Source organism: Falco cherrug, chromosome 6 (genome assembly GCF_023634085.1).
Source record: "Falco cherrug isolate bFalChe1 chromosome 6, bFalChe1.pri, whole genome shotgun sequence".
NCBI lineage: Eukaryota > Metazoa > Chordata > Aves > Falconiformes > Falconidae > Falco > Falco cherrug.
The window spans coordinates 65,946,010-65,961,942 of NC_073702.1; the positions used below are offsets into that span (position 1 = coordinate 65,946,010).

A 15,933-nucleotide genomic window follows, 5' to 3' on the forward strand; every position below is an offset into this window, starting at 1 on the left:
AATTTGATTCTGTAATTATGTACTGATTTATAGATGAGCATGTGGCTCAATTTTGTGTATTCTTTGATTTGGAAGAGTTGCATTTTGGAAATACTTGTGTGAGGGCTGGGGTGGAGAAAGCGTTTGCAGCAGACTGTGGTGATGAGATTCTGCTAAGGCAGGGACGTACTTGGGGCCAGAGCAGAGCTTGTGTACTCAAGCCATATGGGAGAGCTTTTAAGACCATTATTATTTGTTTGCTACGGCTGTGCAACTTCCTCTTCCCCTTTGTACATGCTTTTTCTGACACGCTGTCACTGCCTTCATCTATGCTGATGCAGAAGTGAAGAACACGGTATAATTTCCTACCTTCTGCTGTTGAGTTGGTTGTTTAATGAGAAAGAATTTCCCTTGGACAATGTCAAGAGAAAAATCTGCATCTGCCAAGGCTCTTTGTATAGGAACAAATGTTAACATAAACAGGCTTCCTCACAAATATCCAGGCAGGGCAATCGACTGCAGGGGGGGGAAACACACTCCCCAGGGGACTGAGGGACTGCTGCCCTTCCCTGGCCCACCCCCACCTCCCCCCAGCTTATTCCTTAAACGGTGTTAACAAATTGATTGAAGGGGGTGACCTTTCATCTGACATCCAGGAAAACTTCTTATAGTGCGAGGCATCTTCTTGCATTTCAGCTTTCAGGTAATTTCTCCTTTTTTCAGCATTTTTTCTGAAGCATAAGCCAGTTCCTTGCCTGTGATGCAAGAGGAGCCCATTCCTTCTCTTTTTGTTATGTTTTGGCCTGAAGTAAGGAAGTAGCCAGTGGGAATTAAACAGTGTTCTTCATTAGTTTGTTTTATTAGCTCACAAAATGCAACCTTCCTTGCCAGTATTGCATTCTTCTTTTTCCATGCTTCTGTCGAGCATTTTATGAAGTGCAAGTAGGTACAAAGCACACTTCATTTCTTCTGGAGAAACTTACCGGCTTGAAGCCAAGGCCCCAGGTGAGGAGCTGTGGTACCTGGGCATCTCTGGGTGATTTAACCTTGTAACTGCGACTAAGCTTAGAGTGTCCCTTGGCTCTCCAAAGTTAATTGCATAGCCTAGAGAGGTAGGGGTGTTTGGAAAGTGGAAAGGAAGCCTTTAAAACTTCAGCATTAGAGATGTGCAGAACTGCTGCCTCGAGTCATTCTGCTGTATTCCTCTGACAGTGCTGTCCTCAGTGTTTTCTGTATTTTGCTGCATGATTCATATGTCCATAACAGGAACAGCCTGTGAACAACTTTTCAGGTTCAGTTTCACATTTAACAGAAGCGTGAAGTTCAGTGTCATGGAATTTCCCTGCTTGGTTGTTAGGTAGCTTGGACAGGACTCAAAACCAGCAGCCCAAATTGTAGGCAGAAGCCTTCCTCCCCCAAATGAGTGTGACCAAGGGTTCAGAGCCGTCCTGGCCTCCTCCCATCAAAACTGAAATAGTAGATCTCCCCTTAGGGTCATCATATTTTGTTTTAATTCAAAATATTTGAAGGAAAATTGTCTAACAGAATTCAGCTTTCTAAATCTTAGATTGCTGTGGAGGCAAAAAACAAAACAACAATAAAAAGTGGGCCAGCTTAGGGACTTCTTTTCTTTTGAAATAATTGATGTCATAAAATCCCAAAGCAAAAGAGGTGGGAGATGTAAGGCATCTGGCAGAGTTTACAGCCCTGGGGGGTCGACAGAGAAGTACAGGCTGCTGCAAACAAAGGCTGAGTGTTTTGCTGATGTGATTGCAAAACATATGTTTGCCCAGGACTGTTATGATCTTGGGAATAGGCAGGAGGCCAAATTTCTGCAGCAGCATACTCAGTCACACAAATATCTACAAAATGTTAGCCTCCTGTGATTTCTCAGTTTAAAGGCCATAATTACTTTGTTGCTTCAAAAGAAGGTAGAAACTCTTGCATAAGGAACAGGGGAGAGGAGAAAAAAAAAAAGAAAAAGAAAAAAAGGCAAAAGAGCTGCTCGGTGCTGGGGAGGGGAGGGAAGCAGGGGGGCGAGGGGCCCTTGTGCCCCAGCCGTGCCTTCCCCGGGGCGGCGGGGCGGGCGGCTCTGCGCTGCGCGGGGGCACTTGCTCCCGGGCCGGGCGGCTCCGGGCCGGGGCCTCCCCCGCGGCAGCGGCTGCTGCCCCTTTTTCCCCCGTCCGGGACACTTGTTGGCATTCCCGGGGGCTGGCAAGCCCCGGGCAGCGGGAGCAACCGGGGGGCCGCGGAGCGCAGCTGTCCCCCGGCCGCCGCGCCGCTCCGCCCGCGGGGCGGGAGGGGGCGGGGCGGCGGGAGGGCCCGCCCCGGCGGCGCGGGCTCTGCGGCATTGCTGCGGCGGGGCTGCGAGGGGAGCGCACCGGCCCGGCCCCGCGGCGCTGGCATGAGGGTGGCGAGGCCGGGCCCCCAGCACCAGGTACCCCGCGGGTGGCGAGGGGCTGGGCCGCGGGGCGGTGGGCCTGCTCCCCGGGAGAAGCCCCTGCTGGAAGGCGGCCCCCCTGCAGCCAGCGAGTCCCGGCGCAGCGGCGGGGCCGGCGCAGCGCTTCCTTGGGGGCTTCTCGCTCGACCCGCGAAGGCGTTCGGAGCTACCGGGGGATGACTGCTGGGGGTCTGCGGGTCCTTCCTAGCGCCCTGCAACGGGATAGCCACCTGCTGCCTACGGCGGCAGTGCAGGTGCTGTCGTTAGCCTCCCCGTTGCCACCTGGTCCCGGCAGGGCTGCGTACCGCTTGTGTGTGTGGTGGTGGGGTTTAGGCTCATCCGGGTAGTTTTTACTTCTGAATTGCCTGGTATTTACTTCGTTCTTGCACAGACTCGGATTATCCTTTTGAAACAGTGAGGCTGGTCTCGTGTTTCTGGTAGAGAAAGCTTGCTGTAACTGTTAACAAATGCAAGTCAATAGCATTATTTTGGACAGGAATTAAAATGCTGGTTTGGATCTTTTTAAGTTTCTTCGTTGTCACCACGTTAAGATTCTCCTTTTAAAGGAATTTTTTTAAATCCTCAAGTTGCTGTGGGTTGCCACAGAAAGGATTTTGTATTTTTCTGAGTTGCACAGATCTAGTACCTCTTGGGTACAAATCGCTTTGTTTTGACGTAGTCCAGCAGTACAGTCTGTGTAATGCAGACAGTAACTGTCATGTTTAAACTTGTTTCCCTCTGTGTTACTGATTTATTGGTATTTAAATAGTGTTTAGAGCATGGAATTTGCAGATGTTCCTTCCGAATCCTTTGCCCCTTTAATACTTTTTGTTTCATTGTACAGATAACAGAACTGGCATATTGAAAAGCTAGGCACTAATCACTGAAATTCCGCTTCTTGGTTTCAGTGAGCTCATATCAAAAGTAAATTGGGTTGTGGTCTCTAGACAGTTGTGTCACAAAACCACTTCAGGAAGAGCTGTCACTGCTGAGGAAGAATAGGTGGTAGCACTTGAGTGCCTTGAGAGTGTTCCAGCTGGACCTGCTGTTACTGCTTGATCCTAGAAGATGATCAGAAAAGTGGTGTTAGAGCTTGAGACTGAGGAGCCTGGGCTTTGCTTTTATTCCTGCCATTGTGAACAGGGTGTGTGACCTTGGGCACACACTCATTTGCCTTGATTTCTGTCTTGGATCAAGTCACATAAACTGGTTGGGGATGTTTTTAAAAACTGGTATTTCAAAGGACTTCTAGACATTCAGAGAAAGTAGACTTACTGATATTTACATTAAAATAAAGTAATTTAAGTATTTCAAGTATATATCAAGTATTGAAGTATATAAGAATAACGTATTGTCTGTGAAATAGAAACAGTTCAACATTTGCTGTGCTGTAAGTCCAGTGAAAAGCGGTAGGTCTGTGGAGCAAAGTGCTTTGTAGCAGAGGGGGGTATTTGTGCTCAGTTCTCTAAGTCCATGCAAGTGCAGACATGTCTAGTGCTTCAGTTGAATGACAGTCTCAGATACCCAGAAAATGGAACCAGTGCAAAAATTCAGAGTACATGAGCATATTTGGGATCATTTTTCTGTCATTTTAACGTGAGTCATAGTTTGCTTGAGAAAGCCACAACAATTGCAGCTCCTTCTGGATTAGGTAAATGAATAAAATAGGAAAAACTGCTAGTTCTATCTGCTTAGCCCTACATTTAGAAAAGGTGTAGGATTTCTGGGATTTTTTTTTCCTTTTCCTTTTTGTCAGTGTTTGTAGGAAAAGAATAGTATTTAATCACTACTCTTTGTTTCTTAATCCCTTCATTTCCAAAAGCTACCCATCTGGTAAGGAAACTACAGTATCTACGGCATTTAGCAGAACTGAAAATAGGACTTTTAAGCTGAGTATGTATCAGCTTGGTGACAACAAATAACTTGTCTGGTGAGGGCAGTTGTGCCAGTTGTTGTCGTTAAGATCCTAAACAAGGAAACTCCAAATGTGTAGCCTGTCGGTGTCTGCACCAGTGAGGTTTTGCTGTCAGTGACCTTTAAAGGGGAAGTAGGAACCACACAGTGAGTGCAGCAGCAGCAGCAGGAGGCCTCTTAGACTGGTAAGCACCAAAGGCTCCCTTCGAAATGCAGTGCTAGCTTCTTGGGCAGGGATGCTTTGGGGCATTTTATCCTGTAAGAATATAAAGCTCTAAGTGGGTATTTTTAATGACAGCTTTAAATGCTTACCATAGCTGAAAATTCAGTGCTGTCATGTTGTGGGGGTTAATTCTACGAGGGGATGTGTTGAAGAGGTTTTAACCCCCCAGCTCCTTGTCTTTCTTAACCCTAAGGTTGGGTAGGAATACACTTAGATTGTGTAAAATGATCGCTGGTTGTCTAGAAAGATGTTAACCTCAAACTCATTTCCCTTCTCTGGTTCCTTCCTTTAGATTGGTTTATATTGCATTACAGTGTGTGACTTTGATATAATTTTGTTTGAATCTAGCAGTATTTAGTGCTTAATCGGGACACAGATGATTCAGATGAAGATGTTAATGCACGTGTGGTTTAGTGAAGTAAATTGATAATTATATTTTAGCTTTGCCTGTGGCTTGTCTGTGTAAAAATGTTCTTTTTGCCATTTAGAGGAAGCTTAAGTAAGTATGTAAATAAGTCTGTCTGGGAGATACAACATTTGATATTGGTACTGACTGTACTTGAGGGGAGCAAAATGACTCACTGTGCTAACACCAGCAGTCTGAAGGTCGTGGTTCACAGCTAGTGCTCAGCTCATGAATCCCGAGTGACCGAAAATGAAGAGTTTGGTAACAGTCCCCATACTCATCTGACAAACCTATAGTTGAGTTTTGGGAGAGGATTTGTGGTAAGAGGCAGAGCTCTAGCTGCCGGGAGCCAGTAGTGGGGGAGGAACAGGGATCTGAAAAAGCATTTTAGGCACACTGTGGGGCAGAGCTGTAGCTAAGGTTGGGTCGCTATTCCTGCTCTAGAGGCCCTGTGTCTCGGCTTGTAACTTAAGTCTACTCCAGTATTTCTAGGTGGGATTTCTGATACTGAGTGTCTGTTTAGAATGACATTTTTGTTTTCTTCTCTTATATGTTAGAGGTTCAGAACCAAAGCAGATGTTCTATTACTAGCAGAACTGACTTGTGTTGTACTTTTAAGTATTTAAAAACTTACTGTAAGCATTTGCAGTTCCAATTTTCCATCTCAAGCTTTTGCTTAAATAAGCTACCTGAAAGCGGGCTTGATTGACAGAGTCTGAAGATACAGAAAAGCTGTAAGTAAAGTGAGTTTATACATGTTTGTGGTTTTGGAGTGGTCTTTGAGAATATATGTGAATGCAGTACAGATTTTTGCTCTGGTTGTCATTGTGGAATTATATGTGTTAAGTGGGCCAGACTGGTGAGAGGGCATGGTAACTGAGAAGTATATCATTCAGTTTGCAGACTTGTTTCATTAACTCTTTTGTCTAAGTTCTGAAGAGCTGTTTCTTGGTGTAAATTTGCATAAAACATATTTCCTGGCTGAGAAGTCTCTGAAAAGGCACAGTCTGGTGGTTGGGGCGTTAGCCTGTGACTTGAGAGATCCCAGCTCAAGCCGCCAGTCTTCTGTAGCAGCCTCTGTTAGACATGTAATTTTTCTGTTTCTCAGCGTTTTTTTTCTAAATGGAAGATATACTTGCCCAACCTCACAGGAAAGTTGCGCGAGTTAAATACATGAGATGCGCAGATATGGCAGTGATGAGGGACATGTAGATTCAGAAATGGTAGGTATCTGGTGAACATAGTTCCCATGGAAATAATAGTGGCCGTACAGAAATACAAGTTCTGTTACGTAAGGGGAAAGAGAGGGCGTTTCTGTGTTTTCTGAGGTCATCTCTGCCAGCATAGCGATGCAGCGTTTATATGGCTCCAGTCTTGCTTCTCTGTCAAGGTACTTTTGAAAGGTGAGCAGAGTGGATTGCCACCTGGTGTGGCACACCTCTCTGTGAGCTGTGAGCTTCTGTATGTTGAAGGTAAAATTGATTCCACCCTTGGTGCTCAGCTTTGCAGCCATCTTGAGTTTTACGTTCCGGCTTTGAAGACAGGGTGCCTCTGATGCATTGTTATGATTGCATATTATTTGCACCTAAAGCCTCAGTTGTGGTTGGCTTTCTGCTGAGCTTGGAGCTGTATTCAGCTGCAGAATTTCTAGGCTGAATGGAAGTGGTGTGGCAAGGTTTACAGGAGGAAAGAAGCCAGGAGAAGTTTGATGCAGAAAACATGGCACAAAATAAGTCAGTTTGGTGTGCAGCTCCGGTGGTCTGGAATCACATGAAAGCTGCGTATACTTTTGTGATAACCAAAATACTGGTTGCTTGCAACTGCTGCTCATCCTATAGTCCCTGCTGCTTTGCTGAGTGCTTGTCAGTCAGTGTTCCAGGTGAGGTGTTGCTTTAAGAGAAAGGTGAGGGAGAGGGACATGGTGGTGTGGCTCATCAGGAGAGTGGTGGTCCTTGAGTGTGTTTGGAAGATGGAGGCTTAGCAAAAGCCATCGTGGAGCATAGAAGTACGTTCGCTGTTTTGAGAATTATTACTGTGTTGTCTATATAGTATTTGAAATGTTGAGATACTGGGAGACACCCAGAGATGCCTGGTTATTTCTGAAGTAGTAGGATGACTTAAATGCTGCTTCTGAAAAAAGGAGGAAAGTATGCCATAGCTTGTAACTGAAGAATAACAATTTTCAGACAATTTCTAATGGGTCAGAATTTATGCAATTCTCATGACTGTTGTAACTGCGCACCCTATGACAGCAAGCTTATTTCTGTTTTCATCACCCTCTGGGAGAATTGTATTTACCCCCATTTTGCAGATGGAAAACTGAGGCTCATCTTCACAAATCCTTTGTAGCATCTCTGTCAGAACACAGACTTGAACCCAGGCTTCTCAAATACTAGGCTGGTGCCTGCCATGATTTCAGGGGGATGCTTTCTCTCTTGAGGGAAAACAAAGCAACTTACTCAATCCTCAAAACAACTCAAGTCACTTTGCAGAGAGGGTTTGGTTACTTCAGTTCTCTAACCTGTTATATGCAGTGTAGCCATAGTAGTTTGACTTCTGCATGCTTAAAAAAAAAAAAAGTGTGAGGTGTATGGATACTGATGTGTTTTATATTGTGAACCAAAATATGTTAGCAGCCTGCTGATCTCAGGTTCCTGAATCTTGGTGGCTTGTTCCCCACCCTGCCCCCCATAACTGTCCTGGGAAAAGGGGAAGACTGAAACACAGTTGTTCAAGAACCAAATTTCAGGATATTTCTATTGGAGTGCTTGGCAGACAACTGCAGACATCTACTAAGTTAAATGATGCATACAGACTCTTTTTCCTTGCCGTCATTTGGATGTAAGATGTTTCTCTAATTTGCTAGTGTAGTTGTAGCCGAGATAAGAAGCTGCACTAGAGCTTTGAGGAAAGAGGGTGTTTTTAAGATACAAATTCCACCCTATGAGTGGCATTGCTTAGGGACTTGGCTGACAGGCAAAAATCGTGAATGTTGGGACCCTCAGCAGGGAAAAGCTACATTGCAAACTTTACTGCCCCAGGGAAAATGTGCAAGTAGTAAGAGCTGCCCTTTGATCTCACTTTAACCAAATAAGACTGGAGAAATGCAGGCATCTGACTTAGGATTTAAGGAGACTGCCATAGTCTGATGGGCTTTGGTAGTTCTGACTTAGGCCTGCACTGATTGCTTCTGGCTTTCTGAAGCTGGTTTTTAATCTTAGGGGAAAGTTCAGGGAACGGTAACTGATTAATAAAATTGCTTCTCGTGCAAATAGAAACCTCAGCTAAAGATGGGAAAAGTGCAACCAGTGTCGCTTGTTTATAACAGCCTGTATCTGTTGTGTGTGGGAAGCGTAGCAAAGTTAAGAACTCATTTGCAGGCAGATTTTAGGGGCTTCATTTGCTCTTGCAGCCTAAAACAGCTGAAGGTGCCCCTGTGCTGCTCTGTGTGGCCTGAACTGGCTCAGTACATGGTATTTATAAATCTAAACTCAGTGGAGAACCTGGTTGGATTTGGTATCATCAGAAAATGAGTGGTTTGGGCTATGGAACAGAGGCAATGGATGTGCTTTAAAAGATGACTGAGGAAGAGGGAACAGATAAGGAGCCCAAACTGTTAGCTTATATATATATATATATATATAGCCTAGTCTTTAGCACTCAGCTCCATCCCCAGCTTTAATCCCAGGTCTCCCTCCGTCTGTAAGAGCACAATGCCATCAGCTGCCCCACTGGGAGCTCCTTCAGGTGGCATCTTTCCTGGGGAAACCATGCTGCTGGCTGGGGAGTAATCCCCTCAGGAGAGCTAGCTTGCAGTGTGATGTGCACATGGAGGAGTGAGCCTCCTTAGTGCTGTGTGACTGCGAGCTGAGGCCATGTCCTGCTTTGGTACCTGCCCTCTGGACCCTGCTGTGCCTTCTCTGAGGGCTGCTCCATGCCAAATGCAGGAGCTGCCCTGGAAGCCGTGGCTCCCACCTTCCAAAGGGAATGGCTTAACAGCCAGGACACAGATGCACTGAAAGCTTTCATGCAATTTGCTCCTTGGCTGCACAAAGGGTCCAGGGTGCTGTAGGCCTGGCAGAAAGCTTCATCGAGCTGAGGGAGTGGGCAAGTGGCGAGCTGCTGGAGGGGTAGCCAGCCTCCTCCTTACCTGCAGTGTGTCCACAGCTGTGTGTGCAGGGACATGGCTGCTGCTGTTCTGATTAAGCAAAATCCCCTCCCTCCTTAGCTTTTTATCCTATCTTGAAAAGAAAGCAGATGCAAATGTAGATCAGGTACTTTCAGCAGTTTAAGAGCTCTTTGAGGTTGGGGAAAAAGAAATCTGATTAGGGTTACAGCTGTTTCATTTCCTGACAGATGCACAGAGTGTTATGTGCTGGCGTACTGCGGATGTACACACACACACATCAGTCTGGTTTTGTATCAGTGGCATAACCAGACAGCAGCCGGCTATGTACTGAACTCCTTGTCCTGGACAGCCTGCCAAAATATGCTTTATGCAGAATTTTCTGTGAACCAGGCTGTAGTGTGTGTGTGTGTGTGCATATAAATTTGTTGGTGTTTTCTTTGGTTGGCAGGGCCTTTGTTGTTGATTTTTTTTTTTTGTTTGTTTGTTTCTGGAGTAGGGCAGTACACTGTAAACAAGCATGGCTAATTATAAAGCACTTGTATAAGAAATGATTTGCATTTGTACAAATGGTACTAGTAAAAGTACCTATGTAAGAGTACCATGAGTACCCAAATAAGCCCAGCTGTGAATGGAGAACTCTTTTTCTTTCTTGCAACCACAGCTAAAAAGCTGTTTATAGCTAAATGCTGAGATGGTGTAATCTTCTTTTCTAGGAACTTGGAATAAGAATTCCTAGACCACTGGGACACGGACCAAGCAGATTCATCCCTGAGAAGGAGGTGTGGTAGTGTTTTCAAGTACACAGTGAACTTTATGCTTTTAAGGAACACCCTTTTAGTAGTAACCCACATTTGGTTTCACGACAGCTGTTGAGCTGCAAAATATTTTCAGTTGTGATCACATTCAGTCCTGGTGAGACTTTGGCCACATTTCTAGTGTACAGAAGCAGTGGGAGCCCTGGGGAGCTTTGGAATTAGTTATGACCCCTCCTGTACTGCTGTCTAGCATAAAAGAAACCCAATACTGTCTTTTGTAAGGGTGTCTGTTTCCTTGTGAACACCCAGATGTACTTTCCTACTGGTCCACAAGGCACCTGCCCCCCTGCTCTGGGATTGCTTTTTCTTGAGCTGCCTCTACCATTCTGAATAATCTGAGAAGCTTCAGAGTGCTGTGGCTGAGCATTTCTGGTGCTTCTCTCCAGATCATCTGGTAAGAGAATTGGGAGCAGAGGAAAAGTTAGTCATATGCCTGTGGTTTTCTAGGAATTTTAGAGCTTTAAGTTTCAATTTCCTTGTATTTCTTTCTATTGTCATCTTAGCTAGCCTTTTACTACTTTCCCTCTTTTTTCCCTTATTAAAAACGATTACCCAATTAGCTTTTTGTTGTTACAATAAACCAAGATTGATTTGGAGTATTCAAGAAAGTGAAGGTGAGACTGTTAAAATGAGAAATTAATGTTGTAGAAGAGAAAGTATAAAGCCAAAAATCCCCTTTAGCAGATATAACTACTTGTGATCTCCTAAATGAGAGGTGTTAAAGGGGGTTTATGTGCTTTGCCTTATGTGCACTATTTTTAATACCATTAATAGATTTATAACATAATTCCTTTCACTGGGCCTCTGGGTGCTCTGGTAATGTATTTATTTACTATTTTAATGGTGGTACTTAGACAACATTGTTAATTGCTCTTTCTGTTCAATCAGACAATTCAAGTGGGAAACGAAGACACCATGATGCACACGCTGTTTGCAGATTCTTTTGCTGCACTGGGCCGACTGGACAACGTTACCTTGGTGATGGTTTTCCACCCACAGTATCTTGAAAGCTTTCTAAAAACTCAGCACTATCTACTGCAAATGGATGGCCCGCTCCCGCTGCATTACCGACACTACATCGGGATAATGGTATGCTGGAACATAAAGCAGAAACAGCCACTTTGGCAACAATCTCTGGTCTTGTTTAACAGCAGTTATTACCGTGTTTTGCAGTTTCTAGTTGGAAAGGAATTTCATCAAGAGCTAAGGGGAAAAGCAGAGTAGGTTTGTTTGTCTGGTTTATGAAGTGTTTTGTAAGACCAGTACTTTATGTCCATAGTTTCGGTAGGACTGTGAGAAAGAGGGGGGAAAATCTGTTATAAAAATAAGAAGATTGTTTATTTTTGGTTTCCTTAGTATCTCAGAAACTGTTTTTTTGGGAAGGCTTGTTTGCATGTGTCCTGTCAAATACATCTCTCTCTAACTCAGTAGTCCATCCTACCATGTTTCTGAATATCAAAATTCAAAGCAAGTTTTCTGCCAAAAGTGGTTGATTTCATTATTTTGAATCTGCCAGTTCAATGATCTTTGCTTGCTAAAGTTGAACTCAAGTTTTGGGCCGTGTCTTAAATTGATGGGGAAAGCATTACTGTTTGAATAAATGATATTGGGTCTGTTCTTTGCTGAAAAGCTGCCCTTCGAACCTGCTTTTAGTTTTGCTGGTAAAGGTTCACCTCGAGGCAGCCTTGCTTCTTCTCCACTGGGTAGTACTATGCAGTATGGATCGCTTGCCACAGGACATACAATAAATCTGTGTCTGTACTTCTCCCTGGATGTAGGCACATTGTACCTGTAGCCAGCATAGTTACAATGTATATGAGTGAGGAATATTTATGTTGTGAGAACAATAATCAAAACAGGTTGATGTGTTAATCTCTATTTTTTTTACTTCAGCCTTTGATCATTGCAAGTCTTGTTCGTGAATATTTTGAGATGATGACTGACGGTATTTGTCATAAAGCACTGTAATTGTTTTCTGTATCACATCTCTGTTTTCCTTTCTAGGCTGCAGCACGACATCAGTGCTCTTACCTTGTTAATCTTCATGTGAATGACTTCCTTCATGTCGGTGGAGACCCTAAGTGGTTGAACGGTCTAGAAAATGCACCTCAAAAACTGCAGAATTTAGGAGAACTGAACAAAATGTTAGCTCACCGACCCTGGCTTATCACCAAGGAACATATTGAGGTAAATCTTTCATGGAGTAATGTGAATGTACCCTTATTTTTCAGTAATGCAATCACACATTCTTAGGGTTAAAAGCCAGACAGAGTGAAAGATGTTCTGTGTTACTTTTACTTCAGTGTTACATCACTGTGATACTGCATGATATATCACTTGTGCCCTTTAAAACTAAGATGATCATAACAAGTCTTAAATGGCGAACAAATTTACTTGACAACACAGTGACATTTCAGAGTTGTCCTGTGAGAATTCTGTTGGTGCGATGACAATGTGCTCAGACGTGCGCTTCCTTACGTCATGTGCTTTCGGTAGCCAGAACTCCCTGAGCGTTTCTGAGATGCTGCCAGGGGTTAGGCAGAACACCAGTCACCGTACTTTTGTCTCAATTACTGCTGGTTCAAATGCATAGTTTTCGGGCTGGGCTGGAAGGAGCAGGCTGGCAGAACAGCCCAGGGGAGCAGCGGTGGTACAAACCAGCCAGGACTGCAGCACAAACAAGCCGTCAAGTCGCTGCTCCTGCTGCCCCCTTCTCTGAGGGGTACCTGCTTCAGCCAGCTTCAAGAGCACGTGCAGTGATGGCAGCTCTCAGCAGGAGCATGCCTGCCCTGGGCCTGGCTGTGGTTACTGGAGCAACTCCTCTGCTCTGCCCTTTACCCTTAGCACGGAGGAAGTGGGTGCTGGGACTTTCTCGGCAGTGTCTGCCAGGTGGAGAGGCAGAAGCAGGTCCTGCTGGGAGGCAGGACACTGGGCTGTGGGGGAGGGTGTGTGCTCTGCCAGAAGGCCCCAGACCTCCCACACTTTCCTGCTTGAAGGGGAAGTTGGGGTTTGAAGCTGCTTGTCAAATGTAGAGCATTCCACCCACAGGGCAAGATGGAGGGAGCCTGGCCCTGATGCCAGGCTTTTTACACAGATAATCTGCAAGGAGTTGTCAGGGTTTCCTGAGACTGTAATGTCTGGTTGAAGAAACAAACGTGAGTGTTGTGGTTCTATCTTCATCAGAGGTGTGAAATTTCAACGCAAGTCAGTCTGGCCTCAATAAAACCATATGGTGCAAAATAGAAACCCAAACTGATGCAGTTTGCAGGAGGAGAGGGTTAGTGACCAGCTGCTCCACTTAGACATGCACAAGTCTATGGGGCCAGATAGGATCCACCTGAAGGTACTGAGGGAGCTGGTGGAGGAGCTCGCCAAGCCACTCGCCATCGTTTATCAGCAGTCCCGGCACACTGGAGAGGTCCCAGCAGGCTGGAGGTCAGCCAATGTGACACCCATCTACAAGGGCTGGAAGGAGGATCTGGGGAGCTACAGGCCTGTCAGCCTGGCCTCGGTGCCAGGGAAGGTGATGGAGCAGGTTATCCTGAGTGCCACCACGTGGCACGTGCGGGACAACTGGGGGGTCAGGCCCAGCCAGCCTGGGTGTATGAAAGGCAGGTCCTGTCTGACAAACCTGATCATCTACAAAAAGATGACCTGCCGAGTGGATGAGGGAAAGGCTGTGGATGTTTTCTACCCGAACCTTAGTAAAGCCTTTGACACCATCTCCCACAGCGTTCTCCTGGAGACACTGGCTGCTCATGCTTGGACGGGTGTACTCTACACTGGGTTAAAAGCTGGACAGCCGAGCTCAGAGTGGTAGTAAATGGAGTTACATCCAGCTGGTGGCTGGTCACACATGGTGATCCCCAGGGCTTGGGGCGAGGGCCAGTCCTGTTTAATACCTTTAGCAATGATCTGGATCCCCTGATTGAGTGCATTCTCAGGTTGCGGATAGCACCAAGTTGAGCGGGATGCTGATCTGCTGAGGGCAGGAAGGCTCTGCAGAGGGAGCTGGGCAGGCTGGACCGATGGGCCCAGGCCAGTTGCATGAGGTTCAACCAGGCTCAGTGCCGGGTCCTGCCCTTGGGTCACACCAGCCCCACGCAGCGCTACAGGCTGGGGGAAGGGTGGCTGGAAAGGGCCTGGGGGAAAGGGCCTGGGGGTGCTGGTCAGCAGCAAGCTGAACGTGAGCCAGCAGTGTGCCCAGGTGGCCAAGGAGGCCACCAGCATCCCGGCTTGTATCTGAGATAGCGTGGCCAGCAGGACTGGGGCAGTGACCGTCCCCTGTACTGGGCACTGGTGAGGCTGCACCTCGAATCCTGTGTTCAGTTTTGGGCCCCTCGCTGCAAGAGGGACGTGGAGGTGCTGGAGCGTGTCCAGAGACGGGCAACGGGGCTGGGGAAGGGTCTAGAGAGAAAGTCTTATGAGGAGCAGCTGAGGGAACTGGGGTTGTTTAGCCTGGAGAAAAGGAGGCTCAGGGGGATCTTACTGCCCTCTACAACTGCCTGAGAGGAGGCTGTAGTGAGCTGGGTGTAGGTCTCTTCTCCCAGAGCACTAGCAACAGGATAAGAGTAAATGGCCTGAAGTTACGCCAGGGGAGGTTTAGATTGGATATTAGGAAAAATTTCTTCACTGAAAGGGTGGTCAAGCATTGGAGCAGGCTGCCCAGGGAGGCGTTTAAAAAAATGTGTAGATGTGGTGCTTAGGGACATGGTTTAGTGATGGGCTTGGCAGTGCTGGGTTAACAGTTGGACTCGATGATCTTAAAGGTCTTTTCCAACATAAATGATTCTGTGATTCAATAGCTCAGGGGCAGGGAGGGGAGGGAAGTCATGTCCTTTGTGGCTGGCAGGTCACCGTGGCAGTGTGTGACAGAAGACTGAGCATGCTAATGGCAGCAGAGAGTCAGGAATCAAGTGTGGACATTGGAAAAATAATTTTATCTGGTAAAGAAATGTGCCAATAAGCTGCATTAAGGTGGGATCATCTGAATGACTTTAATTCTTTTGTCTTGCATTATTTTTAAAGCAACTTTTGAAGACTGAAGAGAACAGCTGGTCCCTGGCAGAGCTGATCCATGCGGTGGTTCTCCTTACACACTACCACTCCCTTGCTTCTTTCACGTTTGGTTGTGGAATCAGCCCCGAGATCGACTGTGAAGGGGGTCACACCTTTAGGCCCCCTTCCGTCAGTAACTATTGCATCTGCGATATTACAAATGGTTACCATGGGGTGGACGAAATCCATGCCAGCCCAACTGGAAGTATTCCAGTAAGTAACTGTCTGAACAGTCTCTTTCAACAGTAGTAGTTTCTTTGTAAACTTAATTCATGGAGAGTGCCTGTCACTTTTTGTTCACGGAGAGTGGGATTGATTAGCCTAATCCAGATGAGGGCTAACAAATAGAAAAGATACATTTAGGAGAAGCTGAAACCACACTGGTAAACTGAGGGAAGCTACAAAGGGAGAGACACGGATACGATGTCTCAGTTGTCTATTTTTCTGGTCTCTTGTCATTCATATAGGCAAACCGAGGCAACTGCTGGTCTCAGCTAGTTCATGATACGTGTCCTGAGCATCAGCAGCCAGGAACGCTTTTTTCGTGGGTGCTGTGGAAAGGTGGCTTTTCCTTTGGTTCCAGTCTTTGACTTTGTTGCCTTGAGGTGTTTGTGATGCAGCACACAACAGACCATTCACAATTTTCTGACTCTGTCTCTAAAACAGTATTTGCTGCCTGCAGCAGTTGAGCTCACTGATGTGTGCTTGCTTCCACTTACTGAAAAGCATGATGTGAACTAAGTGTCGGTTTAAGAACAGTGATAACGGGGTATTTTCAGTGCAGGTTCCCTGCCTGTGAGACTTTACTGCAATGTTGTAGGTGGCATTTAAATTTTGTTTGATGGAGTTTGCTGGTTCTCCAAAGGAGCAAACTGCAAGAGGCAGAGAGGAAAGGGGCAGAAATGTGTACATTAAGATAATGTTATTTTGCTTTATGCTGATGGATTTTTACAAGACCAGATACTGAAT

At 45.9% G+C, this 15,933-nt stretch overlaps 1 protein-coding gene across 5 annotated transcripts in view; it reads left to right on the plus strand.

Annotated features, from left to right (window-relative positions):
- Positions 1-15,933, plus strand: part of SESN1 (sestrin 1) — an 85,169-nt gene that overhangs the window by 64,245 nt on the left and 4,991 nt on the right. For 2 of the 5 annotated variants that reach the window (XM_005445719.4, XM_055713305.1), the window contains exons 2-5: positions 9,805-9,870; positions 10,795-10,995; positions 11,911-12,093; positions 14,935-15,177. In XM_005445719.4, the coding sequence (XP_005445776.2) occupies positions 9,805-9,870; positions 10,795-10,995; positions 11,911-12,093; positions 14,935-15,177 (693 nt within the window). Of the gene's footprint in view, positions 1-2,283; positions 2,417-4,493; positions 4,519-5,212; positions 5,283-9,804; positions 9,871-10,794; positions 10,996-11,910; positions 12,094-14,934; positions 15,178-15,933 lie in introns of those variants that run through there. The other 3 variants (XM_055713302.1, XM_055713304.1, XM_055713303.1) reach the window with 3 other exon arrangements.